Raw genomic sequence first — 17,729 nt, forward strand, 5'->3', positions numbered from 1 at the left:
AAGGAGGAAAGCAGTGCACGCTTTGAATAAAGAAGTAACAGGCATACAGAGTTCAATTAAATCTTCCTGCAAGCACACAGAATTTATTTTTTAAAAATTAAAATAATGGAAAATGCCTTTTCAGTTCGATGATTTTTTTCTCTGAGAAAAACCCTAAGTTTCTAGGCAGCAGCTAGAAGTAGAAGGCATAAAATTGTAAGTGAATCCATATATGAAAAAGGAGGCTAAGAGCAACATTATATTCCTATACAAGGAACAAATGCAAAGGGTGAAAGCCATCCTTTGCCAGTCAGCAAAGGAAACAGACAACAGTTGCAGCAACAGAATTGTTTTTAAGAGGTTTCATCAGCGTAACTCACTTTACCTGTACTGTTTTTAATTGCTGGGTCTGCAATACAGAAGGCTGGGCTGCAGTATTTATCAGCTGACTTCCTTGTGTCAGAGCTGAGACACCAACAACAGGTTTCACTTCTGACCTCCCTCCAATAACAACCTTGATCTGCTGGCCTTGTACCTTGGAGTCTCCACCTTGGGCCTGGGAGGTGGCCTTCTGCGCCTGGGGGAGCTGGCTGTGGGGTAGTGCTAAAACAATGGGTTGGCCAGACTTGCCCAAAGTTGTTACAATTAGCTTTTGCCCATCCGGTTTAATACTCTGATTGCCTATTTTAAGGTCAGCGGTCTTGTTCAAAATAATCTGATTGGCTGATATAGTGACAGGGGTCTGAGCACCAAGTTTGTGGAGGCCACTTTGAAAGGCAGTCTTCACTATTGCATTGCTATCAGTTTTTGCAGCTGTGGTATTCACTGTCACTTCGCCTGAGTGATTGCTGGGCGCAGTAACTGGTTCCGTGGTGACTGCAGGTGTAGTCGTTGCCGACGAATCACTGGTTGAGCTTATGTTCACTATTTCTTCCAGTTCTGTTTCCATGGGAATAGAATCTCCCATAGGCGACGATACAATAACTGCCTCAATGCTGTCATCTTCCACCAAAGTTATACCAGTGTCCATTATTTCCTCAGGGAGCAAGCTGTTGACTTCTGCTGAAACCACCTCCATTTTAGCAGTTGTGGCAGTAATGACAGGAGCAGGTACTGCAATAACATTAAAAGAAAGTTAGTGGCTTCCAGGAAACATACTTTTGGCAAAGCTTTAAGAATACTACTAAAGAAGAAACTACAATGACACAAACTCTTGAAGACTGAGCGTACTGTGCAAGCAGAGGAGGGATATCATGAGGAAAGCATACATATCGACGCAACACATTAAGCTGAATTTGCTTTCAATAATAATATATATCAAACCTCTTCAATATCATCTGTTCAAGTCAATGAAATGGACTGACTTTCTTCAGAATTCCTGTCTGCTCTTGACAGTACAGTACACTTAAAGGAAAGTGCCTTCCCCGAAGATACAGAACACCTTTTTCACAGAGATTTCAGCTGACTGAGATATAAAGAAAGAGTTAAAAAAGCTTTATGAGTCTGACAGATGACAGAAGTTTTTGTCGTACATGTCAACATCTGCTAGAAAGTTACCTTTCCTCAGAGAGCTTTTCTTTAAGCCAAATGCATTGGCGGTTCATTTGTGTCTAAATGCTCAATGCAGAAATCTCAGCAACGATACACAGGAAAGTAATAGCTGTCTAGTGACAGGCTTTATTAACCACAAAAGCTTAATCAGCAGCCCACCCCAGGACCAAGTCCAAGCCCTGCCTTCCAAAGTGAACGGATAATTCTTCTCTCCGAGTAGTGCAGCTTGCTTTTTTTCCTTAATATGCATGAGCACAACCCCCCCCCCAAAATTACAGCTCACATTCATGATTAATTCAAAATGTTTCCTAAAAACAAAACAAGTAACCCCTCATCCAAAAGGCACAACAGGATTTTTCAAGCTGATAAGAGAGGCTAAATAATATATAAAATCTACAGTAAGATTCAAAACCAGAGTCACCTCCCACTTAAGAAACCTTAAAGACATTGTCGAAAACACTTGAATCTTCTGTTCTCACTAAAGCAGTAACACTGTCGGGGGCTGACAACAGATTATTAAGGCATTTTCTCCCTTTGCCTCACTCCATCAGCAGTGCATGGGAGAGCGCACTGTGTGGGTATGTGTATTCCCCATGCTCTGGCACACTCACGATAAATGCAAGAGGACAGGATCCTCACAAACCCGCGTTTCCAGCTTGCTAGGAAGAGCGGAGCTGGGCTATTTGTGCTACAATGACGTTCACAATTAAGGAATTACACCATTAAAAGCACGCCTCAAATGCTGGGGTGACATCTATTCATCTGGAGTCGTTCTGGCCCAGTTTTGCACAGCAGCTAACCACACAACAGCTGCATTTCACCCACAACTTATAAGGAAGGGGAAAAAAAACATCCTGCTATATTCAGCCTAGTTTCCATGCTGAGTTCAGGAGGTCCTCTGGTGCACTCCACTGGCCTTCCCAGTCATGAAGGATGCCCTCTTGACTCCTCTCGTCGCTGGAGTACAAATCATACCAACACCGAAAAGGCTGGGCTGTGTAAGAACTTACTCCAGCGATCAACGGTCAGACTCGTAAACAGCTCGCTCATTGGCAGGCATTTAAAGGTACTGAGTTATCTGGTGTCACTGCCAGAAATACCTCCCCTTGGAAAGCATTTCTCCTAAAGTAATGCCAGGACAGCCTGCAGTGATGCCAACCCCGGTAACTAGTGCTAGGCAAAACAGCTTGCTCCTAAGGACACATTAGTAATAGTATCACATTGCTGCTTTGAAGTGAAACTGATTAACTGCATATAAGATCACACAAAAATAGAAATAGGAAAAAAGACTGCGTTTCAACATATGTTAAGGCCGCTAGCTCTCATGCTGAGCCTTGCTGTTTTCCTGCCTCCTCACACTTCCCCATCAATGTAAATGGGGTTTTGTCATTCACTTTGCAACTTTATGAGCAATTTGGGACAAAAACCATCATGTCGTTCTGTACGGACAAGCACAAAGGGCTCGGATCCAGAAGGTAGACTCTTAAGGTCAGCCGCAATACAAATAATAATTGTTCACACGTTTTGAGAAGAAGGGGATCATTTAAATAAGACAGTGTAAAAATCACTAGATTTAGTAACAACAAATTACTTCAGTAACTGATCTATTTTTAGTTTGCATTTGTACTTGCTATTCCCCAAAAGAAAGGTCATCTTATTATCATTTAATAGTATAACTAGAAGGTATTTATCTACATACATTTAAGCAGTTACATAGCTCAACAGGTATTTTTATAGTCTTCATTCTCATCATTTGATTATGCTAGAAAGCCATAAAAGATTACGTTATCAAATATCTGTATCTAGCTGAAAGGAGATTTAAGTTAAAATGCACCAAGTCAGCGTTTTAAACGTGTTCCTGACTTCAAATGTTTCTGACACTTGCACGTCAGAATGCAGAAGGAAAGAAATACTTTGCATCAAGTTTGGAATTTAAAAGTGGTAAGTTAAAAGAAAGGAAATATTACTTGTGGTTACTGGATTAACAGCTTATAGCCATCATATCTGAAGATTTTGAAGGTATGAGGTCTCATTCTTTCACAGTTGGTTTACATTAATATATTTGGGCTCATGTCATGAAGAAAAATAACAAGAAAAATGTGATGCAATCAATTTGCTCTATTTCTCAATTGCTTATTGGAAAAAAACTACTGAAATAGCTATACAAACTGAAATGATAAAAAATATCTTCCTAGCTATAGAAGAGGCTACTGCTGTCCAAAGCAGCTTTAACAAACCAGCAGGTTTTACTTTTAAGTATTTAGCCAGGAATTTTCCAACAGTTCAGCTGCTTATTTTCTGAGGCTTTTATAGCAGACATGTACTGTTTTAAATTTTCGCAGTTCCTCTCCCATGATTTCTAACAGTAAAATAATGCCAATCTCTTAAAACTCTGATGTTAACAGCTTTGAGATCTTCGAGACAGGGTGGATAAAGCAAACCATTATTTTAATAAGACTCCAAAATTTCTTTACTTGAGCAGTTATGCTTTGAATCACTTGCGAATGCAAGAGCTGTAACCCACAAAAGCATATACCAGTAAGTGTATTTAATTCAAAACTGAAAGAAAAAAGCTATGAAGTAAGTGGAAAAGTACACTATTAGACCGTGGAACTCCACAAAGATGCTAGGAACAAATTACTAAATAAATTGTTTTAGCCTACAGAGTAATAGTCATGCAAGTTAAACTAAAAGCCCAGAAACAACTTTGTATAATGAATATCTGTTTAGAGGGGGGGGGAAAAAACAACAAAAACAAACAAACAAAAACCTTAACCCCAGCACAGCTCCAGACATGAAACTAGCTACATGCATACACACACACGTATATATTTATATATGCATAAAATAAATCAGGGGCTAATGGACGTCATCAGCAAGGTTCTGGATTAATGACCTTAAAGTCTTTTCCGTTACCTTCTACAGATGTTGAAGAACACTGCTTTTGATGGGAGCTGAAAATTCTGAGTACTGTTAGGAAAACAGGGACAGAAGTTCAGCTTGACTGACCCACCTCTGACAATCTTACCCATGGCAGGGACCTATACTTGCTATGAACAAAGAAAGAATACAGAGGAGAGCATTGCTTTAACGCTGCCACTGCTTAATATAATATTCCAATACCTCCAAATCCTGCACTGTGTTTCTCAAAGATCTTGTGAGGCTAAGGGTTTTTTCTTTTTGGTTATTTCATTCATTTATGCACTGCAGCATTTTCAGAGTTCAATCAAAATAAATCAAAATTTAATCAAAAAAAATTTATCAAAATAAATTAAACTCAGGAGAAAAAAATTGAGGGCTATATTCCTATCAATATAATTTCATGAAGACTAAAGTTTAGGGAGGATAAAAATGCTATGATTGCTGGCAAAATGCGCCATGGAGCATGGCTTCTGATGGGCACACGTGAACTTTCAGCTATTTTAACCTTTTCTTTCACTAGTACGTCAGCACAGGATTTCTAATAAATTAACAGAGTCGATATAATGCATCTCTATGCTCGATATCTTTGGTGACAAAACATGCAAAGCCAAGCTAAACAGGAAAATCAAAAGAATCAACAGAATACATCACACTGATCTGCAAACAAGTAAGAGAACAGGGAGATATAACACTGCCTGGTATTTTAGAGTAGCTAACAGCATCTTATTACATCTCAAGAAATGCCCCCATTTCGCTAAGATAAGAATAGCCAACGCTCCACTCTGCAGCCACGAGCAGTTCAAGGGAGGCACTTAGGTCAGGATATGTTATGCAAGCAGCAGCAAGGGCTGCATAGTGCGGGCAAAACTGTTTTTCTGGGAAAAAAACAATTACTCAGAAATTAAGGTTGCCAAGACCGGTATTACCAGGATGTCCTGGGACACAGCTGTATGTTATGAAAGCTTGCATGTTAGCTGTGTGTTATCATCACACTAAAGCAGCGGACAGAGGGACTCTTCAGCCTTCATGACTCCAGGAGATGCCACCTCCCCACGCTGCTCTTGGTGCGTAGCACACACCTCGTGGTGACCACGAGGTGACCGCAAGGCACGTGAAGATTCTGGTATAACCATTTGGATCAAAGACGACTGACCAGACCTGCCCTAAAGCCACTGGCCATGTTCATTTTAAACTAATTCCTCAAATGTCACTTTTACCAGGGAAGAAGGAGATCAAACCACTGGTTAATTTTGTATTTGCACCTGGCTTGGAAGAAGAAAGAAAAAAAGAAAAAGTAGCTGCATAAGTGCATGAAGTCCAGCGTAGCCCCTAAAATAGCAGCGATTCTCTTGGGACCAACAGAAGTGTTAACATACGCCAAATGAAACCAAGTATCTTTGCCAGCTAGAGCAACTGGTAGATCCTTGGAGCTAGGATAGATACAAACACATGTGCTTAAGTGTAGCACTACTTAGAACCAGCAAGGGCAAATCCTTTTGACTTTGAGCTAGGTACGATGAAACCCTTAAAACAAGTACGAAAAGGAATGCTAGAACACCACAAAAAAATCCCAGCCTTCACGAGGTCACCACTGACGTAGCTTTCCAGGAGAGGAACCATGTGGAGGCATCTAGCATATATACGAAATTAGTTACTACATCACTAACCATGAGCAGTTGGAAATAACACCATATATTCCTCATCAGAATAATCTTCCTGAGGGATGAGAAACAGGATATGGTTTTGCAGCTACCGAAGCACAGAAAGAAAATTTGCTCAGAATCTTTGCAATAATGGAGCAAGAGAAAGTGAGTGAAATACAGACTGGATCCTTGATGTTTAGAGCCTGCAATTTTCTTCAAGTTATTGATCTAGGAAAGATGAGATACTTTAAGCCACATCCAATGAAAGTTTAGGTGCTAAAATACTTCTCAAGTTTTCCAGCTTCTGCTCACCTGCTCTAATAGTAGCAATCTATCAACTCCACAAGGCTGCTGAACTGAAAAAAATCAATGCTTCTTTCCTCTAAATAGTCAGAGAATACAGTGTCAAGTTGTTAGGCATCAACTAGTTGGAAGCTGCCACAAAGAAAAAAAAGAAAAAGGGGGAGAGAGAGAGAGAGAGAGACCTGACAACAATCCGCTGGGAACACTGCAGTAGAAAACCATTCATGGGCTCTCGCTACCCTCCTAATTTTCAGGCACTTGGGACGGAGGGAAAGAACAAGCATCTCACAGTTATTCAGCCACAGAATATAAGTGCTCCACACCATGATCACTGACATGCAATGCTACAAAAAAATAACCAGGATATTTAGAGAACAGACAAGCAAAAAACACAGAGGAACAAGCAGGAGTTGTTTTTTGCAAACCTGCTTTAACAAATTTATTTTTCATGAACATTTACTAAAATTCCTGTTCTATTATCTTCTAAATTGTACCAGCATGTCAGTATAAAATACATGACCTCGCACCACAAAATCTTTAGTTCATCACATACAAAGTTTTATAAGCTCTGCGTGCAACATGACCACGTCTTCCTCCTTGATGACAAGTGCTCTGTTGCAAATATACCGTAAGACTCAGCTATCCCCCGACCTGTAGCTGTTTTCTTCATATGAAAATGAATTCTCACGTAAATGGAATCACAGCATGCTTCCACGGAAATTAGATTACACACAGAGCACAAAAGCAATTTTCACAATCAAACTAACAAAGTCCTCAAACATAGTACACGACCAAAAAGCCCCATGAGCCTCAGAGAACCTTTCAAGCAAAACAAAAGCTGCAAGGAAAGAGAGGGAAAAAACACAACTAAGTTTTGAATGAAAGCAACACGTCACGCAAATTGTCAATGGTTGAAACACACTATACTTACACGAGTGAACCGTCTTCTAAAAACCAGCAACCTAAAAAACCTCAGATATCTAAGTCTGAATGATGGGATACCCCACTCTTTACCATTAGAAAGTCATTTTACTTTGCCCAAATGTACACAAATTACAAAGCAAGGAAGAACGGTCTAGCCACTATTGGTTACAGAGAGAGGTACTAAGCAGTACTGCTGGGGGGGGGGGGGGGGCACGACAACCAACCAAAAACCCCCCAAACCTTCTCCCAGAATTATTAGTATCTAGAGGACTAACCACTTGAAGGTCAAAGTACTTTTCCACGCATGGCCCACAGCTGTCACCACACTCTCACCTGCTAGATAAATGTCCGTTAAGAAAGCAGCAAGAACATATGTAATTTGACTGATATCAGTCTGCATTTCAAATCATACCTACATTTCAATTTTTTTTCTTTTTTTTTAAATCATCAGTCCACACTTGCAGCATTCGCCTTTTGTGGCTCAGAGCAAGCAGAAAAGTTAACGTTTCCATCTGTTCTGAAGACGCACCAGGCTCAGCCAACTGATGGCAAATCTGTTCCTTGGGGACAACTTCCTGCCCCTTACGGGTCTAATCCTTACTGCTACTAAGGAAATTCCAGCATGTGCTGAAGAACAAGTGCAATACTAACGATGCAAACACTGCTTGCCAAGCTACCAGTGCAACATTTTGCAGAAGTAAACGAACATCGATAAGTGTGTATTTGACAAATGACTAGCATGTTCAAGTTAAGAAGGCAGAAATAGAGAATTGCACTTGGATTTTTAGCATTGGCAACAGAAATAGCATCCATATGCATCTATGTTTTCTCCTTTTCTCTTAAAAAGAACTGTTGCAGCTTGCATCATCATGTTAAGATATAAGCATTAAACGCTTATTTACCACACGCCTTGCTTACTGCAACTTTCCAGGAGAGAACTGGATATATACCACACTCATTGCAGCAGAACACTTCAAAGTAGTTCTGCTTGTTTGTTTTTGTAACTGGAAACAATGTTCTACTTTCAGGCAAAACCTCAGGCCAAATAAAAACAAAATAGAAACTAAAAATCAGAAGGTTTCCCCTTCCCCTTCCCTTAGTTTGCATGCCAGTTTCTGTCATTTTCATGACATTTCAAGAGTACAAAAGACAAAAAAAATACACAGATGTTTTTATGATCATTAAATACACTCTGAAGGGGTTCACAGCCATGAATAATCCAAATTTGGGGTTCGTAGATACTAAGCTCTTTGAATTTAATAAGGCATTTCTAACCTTGGCTTTTATACAAACTTGCTAATGAGGCCAACAGAAATACCCCATAATAACAACTTTAAATTATTAAACTTTCTGCAATATTTTTTAATTACAGCATTAACAATCTGAAGTGAAAATAATTACCTATGCAGTGAACTCACCCTGACTGAAAAACTAACACAAACATGAAAAGTTCAACACAGATGAGAAAGAAAAAAGTGCTTATTTTTAGTCTTTTAAGTATAAGCTACAATAAAGGCCTTACCTTCAAAGTTTAGGACGTCTCTTAAATGTCAGGCTGCAAATGAACGCTGAACATACAGTAATACCACACTAAACACACATCTGAAAACAAGAAGCATGGAAACTGCCATTGTAGCCTTGATATCAATTTCCCCATGGACTTTTACTAGGAGTTATCATATTGGGCACCTTTTAAGATTAGGCTTGCTGCCAACCATTTCGGTAAGAGTGCATTTTAGCACTGTATTTACGTACAAAGGTTCATCACAACAGAGATCTAATCTAGCAATTTCACTGAGGCTTTGCAATTCAGGAAGCGCAATGATTATGCAGTACATTACACACATACTTCAGCAGCATCGCCCAGGCAGAAGGTAAACTGCTACACGGTTTATTTTACAAAGTCTAACCGAAGCAAATAAAAACACAGGCAAGGCTGATTTCAAGCGGAGTATTTCACTGCCAAATATAAGCTAGCACTGTACAGAAGAGCGTTTTGTACTAAAAATTTAATTCCCGACGTGTCTTATGCAATAATGTGCTTCTTTTCAAAATTAAATTTTAGATATGAAAAATAGATAAAAATATAAGGCCATAGCTGCAATGCATTCAGGGAAGAACTTCAAAGCTTCAGACAGCAGCGAGAGCTGTTATGGCTGCTATTTCTTTTGAACTAAGTCAGCTTCTTTCAGTGTTGAGTCCAATGGAGCACTGAAAGGGAATGGAAAATAGCTCAATGAACAGTTAGTTCACACTAATCTGCCAGAAAACATGCTTCTAGCTGCAGATCCCAAAAGTTAGGCCAGCCTTAAGCATGACAACACTTCACAAGTACGGAAATCTATTTATTTGCAGAGGGACGGAGTTGAAGATAAATAGCTGTCCACAGGCAAACTGTGACTTGGTTGTGATGCCAGTCACACTATCACCCCTCCCTCCCACTCTATTATCTAAATAAAGCACCTCCATATTCCTTTTGGAAAAAGGTATTTAAATAACCAGGATCGAGCAGTAGCTGACTGGCTTTTGTGCAATGAAATTCCACATTACGATTCTGAGACAAGAGATCAATTGATATCAACAACAGAAATGGCAATTTGAGTAAAATCTAAATCTCTGCTCCAAAAGCTCACCGGCCACTTCAAATGCAGGCTTCTCAGGTCTCACAGCCCAAAAGGTTCAATAGCTTCTGGGCAGATAAAATATAAGAACAAACTACTAAGTTAGATTTAGATAAAAACTTCAGAGAAAAAGTCTTGCAGACCGAACTAGCCACAGAAAGTCATTCTGATAACTAGTGACACATGGTATTTCTTATAACCTCTGTTTTCAATACCCTGAAAGCAACACAGGGGTATTTACTGTATCTTACTCTATCCCTAGAGATACTCCACTTCTGCAAGTATAGAAAGGCCATCTGAAGGAACAGTTCTCTGTAGGTGCCCTCCATCAATGTGCTATATAACCTTTCCTATCCTTACGGGATACCCTTCCCAATTTGACTTCCACAGCCAACAACCGCTGATACCAGTGTGACAAGGCACCACTACACGATCTGAATTGAAAGTGATCCAGACAGTTCATTTCAGTCTCAGAATTTAGAAGAGAAGAAACAATTTAACACAAAGCCTTAATTTTGTTTCTCAATGGAAAAAGTAGTCTAGTCCTCTCTGCTTTTGTGTTGCAAGACGACCTAGCTCACATCTTGCTTCTTTACCCACCCAAGAAAACTTTGCATATACAAAAGGCGCTTTTGTTGGTGGATGATTTACAATTTTCTGGACTGGAGATTAACAGCACCATAGATGACCGGACACTGAAGCTGACTGTGCAGAAACAATTGGGCCTGGGCAGGTTATTTGATGTGGTTCAGTACTGCACGAATACAACTGCTCTACTGTATGGCTACACTGTGTTAAAGCATCACATACCCGAAATAAGCCAGATGTACCTGAATCAGCAGGTGTCTCAGCACCTCCTCCTCAATCCAAAGTAAAAAGTGAGCTCTGCAGCATCTGAGATACGAGCTTTGAATCAGCGTTGGCATAGCTAGACACAGACCAGCTTCCTAAAGTGCCACCCTGTTGCGCCTGCGCTAAGCTGGTAGTACTCCAGGATTGAGCAGTAGCTGGGTACAGCATTGCTTGAATGAACAAAACCAGTGAGACCCCAAAAGTAAGTTCCCGCAGAATCCAGCCCAGGACATTCACCAGAACGGCTCTGGGCCAGGCTAGCAAGGCCTATCCAAGCCAGCACCGAGCTGCAAAAATATAACCTACGGGCGATTATGACATGAGGCTGTGCAAAACTGTACAGCATCTGCATTGTTGAGGGTAGCATTAGGAGAAAAGAGTAAGCAACAGCAAACAACTTATAAAAAAGATGCCATTTAGAATTTTCTCTAAAAACCCAAGATAACTGACAAGGGGTCAAAGCTTTTTAGTCAACCTGCTATCTTACTGACATAACACCAAAACTTATCTTCCCCTCTAACAGTGAGAAAGACCTCTTCCTTTTCCTAGCCATTCTGGCAGCCAAGGGAATCATTCACAGGTAACCTAACCCCTTTCAGGTTTTGTGCTTCCGTCCTGAGAAAGTCCAAACTATATAAAAATGCATGGCTTGCGGATCCCATACACTGCTATATTCTGCTAGGGCTAGTGACATTAATACCTACACATGCAAATGTGAAAACGAGCTACAAATAAAAAAAAAAAGTGAAGGTTACTTGTTTGTATAAGCTGATTCCAAAGAAAAAAATATCCGCTGAGAGAAGGAATCATTGGGTAATTTTATATACCAAAATGAAATTATGAACATACTAGTTCATTTCTTGGTTTGCAGTATTTGCCCATTTAATGCCATCCATTTAAACCAAGTATATACAAGCACACATCAGCTCTTCCAGGCAACTGAAATTCAGAAAAATCAATGGTGTCAAGACACAAAAGGTAGTCCCTAAGAAACGCTCAGATACGAGGACCCAAGACTGGCCTAGTACTATTGGCATATTATCAAATGAAGGCCTATAACTGCAAGTAGGCAATCTTAACGTAATAAAATTTTCCTAATTAGTTACAATCCGTCAATTTTGCCACTACTTCAGTAATGGGTAATATATTGTCATTCCCTTTATGCATTCTCCATTTTCTTACTCTCTGTTACACTTTATGTTTTGTCTTTAAAATTGCAGGGCTGGTTTTGTTGTAAAGCAAAGAATTACAAAATCACTCGGCACCACATTTTTCCACAGAGAGTCTTTTATTTAAGCTTACCGAGCTAGAGATAGCCTTAAAAATACACGTCATGAAAAACAAAAAAGATTAATCCATAACAAAGCTACGATTAACAAAAGGTAAGTGGAAAAATTAATAATATAGGTCAGCAAACTCACTGTGTTTGCATATGTAACAGTGGAGTAAAAGCAAATAGTCATTAACATGGTAAAAAACTCTGCACGTGGAACAACAGATAAAATAATTTCCATTCACTTCGTCATTCTCTCAAGACGACAAGATACGGAGGCAGCTTGTCTGCATGCTTCCCAAAGGATCATGGTTCAAGATTTATCAAACACAAACCAAAGCAAACTATTGAAAGTGGAAAAAAAAAAAAAAAAAAAAAAACCCCTTACTACTTATCAAGTTATCAATGCATAATTAGGGTAAGTAGTCAGTCATTTTCATCAATTACAAGGAATACTAAGAAAAAATTAATTGCTTTAACCTAAAGAGACATTTTATATTCTTCATCATACATTAATCTGGCTTTAGTCACAAAATTTAAAATTATAGTTCCCAAGGCAACCGTAATTCACTCAGCTCACACCATCTTATTTCTATTACTCTATATTCTATTAAGTGAGTGCCTCTTTACATAACAGACCATATATTCCAATAGTGCACAGTATAGGTGAGAAACAGGCAACATAATTTAGCAATTTAACCATGGTTAAATTAACAGTTACCAACAGTTACCAACCACCAGTTACAGAGGTGATAGTTTTACATTGCACGGTTAAGGGTTTTCAGATTGGTTTGTTTGTTTTTAATGAGGAGAAAGATTAACAGTGTATGTCACCTCTGCCATGTTTTTAACAGAGGTATTATCGGTTCTCTTCCTAGGAACTGCTGGAGGGAAAAAAAAAATCCACTTGCCCACGCACCAGTTATGAGGACTCCTCCTTCCCCTGGGAAGTTCTGGGTAATTTCAGCTTCCATTATAATTTTTAAATGAAAAACCATTATTTTAAGAATCTTATGTCTAAAAACTGGTCATGACCTACTAATAAAAGAAGTATCTGTTAGGATTTTAGGATTTGCTATAATGAAAAAGATCAGAGGAAAATTTTTCATTTTTCTAAGTAGTTTTCTTCGGGAATTTGACCATTAAGTGCGTTTGACCAACGGCATTACTTTTCTTATACTCTAATTCCCTGAGTGTATTAACCCAGTAGTACTGCTAAAGCTGTCCTGTCCTCCTTTGACATCCACCTGTTCGTCTCCATTTGAACATTTTCCCTCCTCCCTGTGCCAGCAAAAAACGTTTCTGTAGCTGCAAGGGTAGACGAGACCAAGGATCAGAGCCGGGTTAAAGCTAGCTGCCCAAGCCCAACCGCAGGCCGTCACGGCCCTGCTCCCTCCTCACTGCCGACGCTGGTGCTCAACGGACCTTTCGACAAGCCATTCCTGTGTGCTGAACCAAGAGCAGAACTACTCCGCAAAGCGAGTGAGCGAGCTCTGGTGGGTTAGCGTGCCGAGATGGCCCAGCTCAAAGTCTACGAGCACCAGAACGGCACCGAAGAACCACACCAAACGCAGCCACTGGTTCGGCTGGGTTTGGGTGCTGGGGAAACCCAGTAATCTCCCTCCCCTCACCTCTGTTCCCAACTTTGTGTTTATACTCTCTGCACAGTTTTTAAAGCTTGGCGAGGGAGATGCTTCAGCTCAGCAAGTGCTTAGGGTGCATCACAGAATCAGTTCAAGGAAGCAACAGGAGGAGGATGGGGGGAGAATATCCACTTTCAGCAGTGGCAAACCACTAGACTACATCAAACCATCTCGTGCAGATTCACTCCAACCTAGAACAAAAAGCAAGTTAGTTTTAACGTAGATGAGTCTTCTACTGTGCGGTCCACATGAGCCTGCCTAAGTGCTTCTGCTGCACACCAGAAGGGAAAGCACGGGAGGGAAAGGAGCTGCCAGGGAAGAGCAGAGCCAGCTTTCTCCGCAGCAAAGCAGAGAAACACGATCACAGAATTACAGTAGTGCAGAGTCATATATTTTTCTAGGCCTCCAAAATACGTGGGAGAATAAAACTTGAGATAAAAGGAAAATCTAAAACTACAAGAATTAGCAGGAAGACTCTGCCCAAATACTGCATTATTATGAATTAACTCAATTTCATAATAACACAATGCTTTCACTTAGTAGCAAGTTTGGCCTCCTATGTCATTTGCATATATGGTGTGGGGGAAAGGGAAGGCAAAAGAGCGGGTAGGCAGACCTGAGACTATTGAGATTTTTTTGATAAAAATGATTTAAACAAGAAGCAAAAATACACAGGAAAAAATTTCACAGGAACACGAGATCCATCTAAAGATGTTTTTAGAACGTGCTTCAGGAAGGCTTTTTGGGTCCATGGCAGAAACTGTTATTACTGAGAGAGAGAGAGAAAACACAAACAACCACCACCCTCCAAGACAGTAAGTAAAGGGTTGGATATTTATCTGCAACTCATACAACAGACTAGAACAGAGAACCCCCAAACTAAGGACGCAACCCTCACGTTGGTAGCAACAGCTTCAATTGCAGAAGTAAAGCTCGTGACAGGGACACTGGAGGAGTGAAGGAGCCATGAGTCCATGTCTGGATCTGGAACATAAGAAACTTGAAACTCTCACACCATATACCTATGTACCCCCATCATGATCACGGGGTTACTCTCCAAGTCCCTCTTTCTCTTCACTTGTAAGAACAACCTTGAGATGTCTTTTCTTCATTATCATGCTAAAAAATGGGAAGAGAATTCAGATATTTCATTGAAAATAATTATTTCCTTCTTACTGTCACCTGGGTCCACCACATTCACATTATGTTATCTAGCAAGCTTAGTCACAGGCTCTACCGAGAACCACACGCTGCTCACAATTTTTCAAAACTGTAGACTAAACCAAGCTAGTGGAAGGCTTTCTAGAACACAAACCCTGGCAGCAAGAGTTCACAAAAACATTTTTTACTTATTACTTGGAGCTCCTGCAGCAAAGAAGAAAAACAGAGTTTCTCTCCCAGGTACTCATAACGAATCCCATCACTGCGACATACGGGCTCTTTAGGACATAAAAGTAGGTTTCTAACAGCATGTGAAACAGGAAAGCAGTACCTCCATAGACCAGAAAGGGAACAGAAGCACAATCAGAGTAAGTGACAGATGAAGAAACACAGTTGGTTGTAGAACCAGAAATCAAGAGCCCTCCCAAGATCTCCCTCCCTTCTTTTTTTTCCTAGAGTATTTTTCAAACAGGTGTAAGGAAAAATAAAATCTAGAAGGGCTTAGATCATCTGCTATTCAAAAGCTGAAATAAAAGATGGATCCCAACACTATAAGTATCAATGTCTCCTAGGTTGAAATCTTACAGCAGTCTCCACCACCAGCTTTCAAATTTACCATTGGCTAGCAGATACTGGTAGTTTTCAAGCCCTATGGTGAAGCTTCAAGTAATGACAAAGCATTGATACACTTACGATCAATGGCTTACAGCAGCATGCATCAAATTTATTACGTTATAGGTTATACATTATATTTCTCAGTGCTTGTTACAATCCAACCTTCAAAATTGAAGATACCTGTGATCCAGCATCAAACAGCCTCCATATAAGGCATCTTGGGAAGACAGATATACACGAAGTACATCCAAAACCTAGGATGTTTAGGAAAGAAGTTCAGCACCAAGTGTCCTGGAGGGGACTCGATACTGCTCCCACCACTACATTACGCAAGCACCTATGAGTAGTTTATTTTGCCATGAGACTCGTGTCTTCAGATCACCTTACCTGCTCTTTTATTGTCTCAGGAAGAAATTAGCAGTTCACTGTACCTTACATTGCATTAATGAAACAGACATCACCACACTCGCAGGTTCAACGCAAAGATTCCTATCTTCCCAGGCCAAGCAAGGGCAAGTGTCACCCCTTGGTGTCACTGTACAGACAGCTTACAGAAGAAGCATCACACCCCTGTGCCGACTACAAGACATGAGGTCTTCCTGCAATATTGAGCATTCAACTAGAAAACAGCTGAAGTTTTTTGAGAAATCAAGATAAACAAAACATTTAGACTATTCAACAACAAAACTATCTGCGCTTGGACATGCACAGAAGTATAAGCAAGCCATTACGTAAGCAACAGCAGGCACATCTTGGTAAGTAATATGAAAAATTAACCTTGCATAACTGAAACTTTTGAAACTAGCTGCATTACAATAAGTATACTGCTTTAACACACTGGAGAAGCCGGGCTGTACTTTTCAAGACGCTCTCCAAGTTAACCTTTAGCAGTGGTTTCCCTATGGAGCAACACAGGCATATAAATCTTTTCCTATTGGTTAATGCAAGTATGCATGAGGTACAAAACCAACACCTATTACTTAGTAACACACACGTAAATCGGATACTTTAGGGAATAAAAGGACATATGTAGTCCATTTTATTCTGAGAAAGGATTTCTCTGAAAGAAAAAAAAAAAACCTCTCAGCTGATAACCCCCTAAGCTAAAAAACTATTCTGAATAAACTAACCAGATACATTAGGTTTGCCTATTATTACCAACTTTATGTAAACTTCATAAGGAATATTCAGTGTTACTTTTCTATATGCAGTATTTCCTATAATATTTATGTTTCAGACAACTGTTTAGGAAGGTCATTCAAATACCTGTTTTATCTTTACTTAACATCTTCTGACAGCTTTCTTCCTGTTCACATTATGTTCTAGCGGACACGTTCAAATGGTCTGAATACCTCAATGCTTTCCAGAACTCAAAGGTACCATACCAGAAGTCACATAATTAGTATACAACGCACACAAAAGTAAAGGCCACAAATAATTAACAACACATTCTGACCAGCGATACACGTCGTAATGAACGAGGAGCAAAAACGATGAAGTGAGAAGCTCAGCCAGCTAATGGCTTCTCCATTTCCGTGCACCCCTTTGGACAGGAGGCACAGGTATTCCTTCAGGCTTCGGTGGCTGGAGGAACTATGGACCGCATGCAATTTTTACCGCAACCTATTTTGAATGACAAACACTGGCTTCCAAGCGGAGCGTCTCCAAACACAAAGAGAACCTGTCCTCGGAGGACAAAGCCCATGGCAGGCAGGTAGTTACCGGAGAGGCCAGCCACTTCTTTGCCGACAACCCGAATCTAAGTTGGCCGTGTGTCGTCCAGGAGTTACGCGGCGATAGAGTCCGAGGGCCTAATTCACCTACCAGTTTGCCCGGCCCCGTGACGTGACTGATCAATAGGCACTTACGGACCAGGCCGCCCTGGTCCACCAGGGCCAGGGGACCAAGAGGCGCCATCCTCAGACGCCCGCTCGGCCTCGCCCAGCACCCTCGCCCCTCCGGATGCTTTCCGCCATCCCCACGCGCCCCCCCGCCACGGCCGGCCAGCACCACCGAGGCCCAGCCGGGACCGTGGCGAGGCCCGGCGCGAAGCCGCAGGGGGGCTTCCCCCCCCCCCGCCCCGAGGTATATGGTGACAACCGGACCCCGGACCCGGCCGCGAGCGGAGGGAGGCAGGTGCCCGCCCGGGCCGGGCCCGCGGGGGAAGCCGCCGCGACCGTTGGAACGGCCCGGCCCCGCCAACGGCCGCCGGCGGCCGTTAGGCCCTGCCCCCCCCCCACAC

The 17,729-nt window shown here is 41.1% G+C and overlaps 1 protein-coding gene across 6 annotated transcripts in view; it reads right to left on the bottom strand.

Annotated features, from left to right (window-relative positions):
* The window catches only part of LIN54 (lin-54 DREAM MuvB core complex component), a 43,850-nt gene that overhangs the window by 24,969 nt on the left and 1,152 nt on the right, over positions 1-17,729 (bottom strand). For 4 of the 6 annotated variants that reach the window (XM_064510367.1, XM_064510363.1, XM_064510366.1 and 1 more), the window contains exon 2: positions 365-1,092. In XM_064510367.1, coding sequence (XP_064366437.1) covers positions 365-1,057 — 693 coding nt within the window. In that variant the 5' untranslated portion in view covers positions 1,058-1,092. Of the gene's footprint in view, positions 1-364; positions 1,093-1,302; positions 1,695-8,844; positions 8,964-17,729 lie in introns of those variants that run through there. The other 2 variants (XM_064510365.1, XM_026102754.2) reach the window with 2 other exon arrangements.

Source organism: Dromaius novaehollandiae, chromosome 4 (assembly GCF_036370855.1).
Source record: "Dromaius novaehollandiae isolate bDroNov1 chromosome 4, bDroNov1.hap1, whole genome shotgun sequence".
NCBI lineage: Eukaryota > Metazoa > Chordata > Aves > Casuariiformes > Dromaiidae > Dromaius > Dromaius novaehollandiae.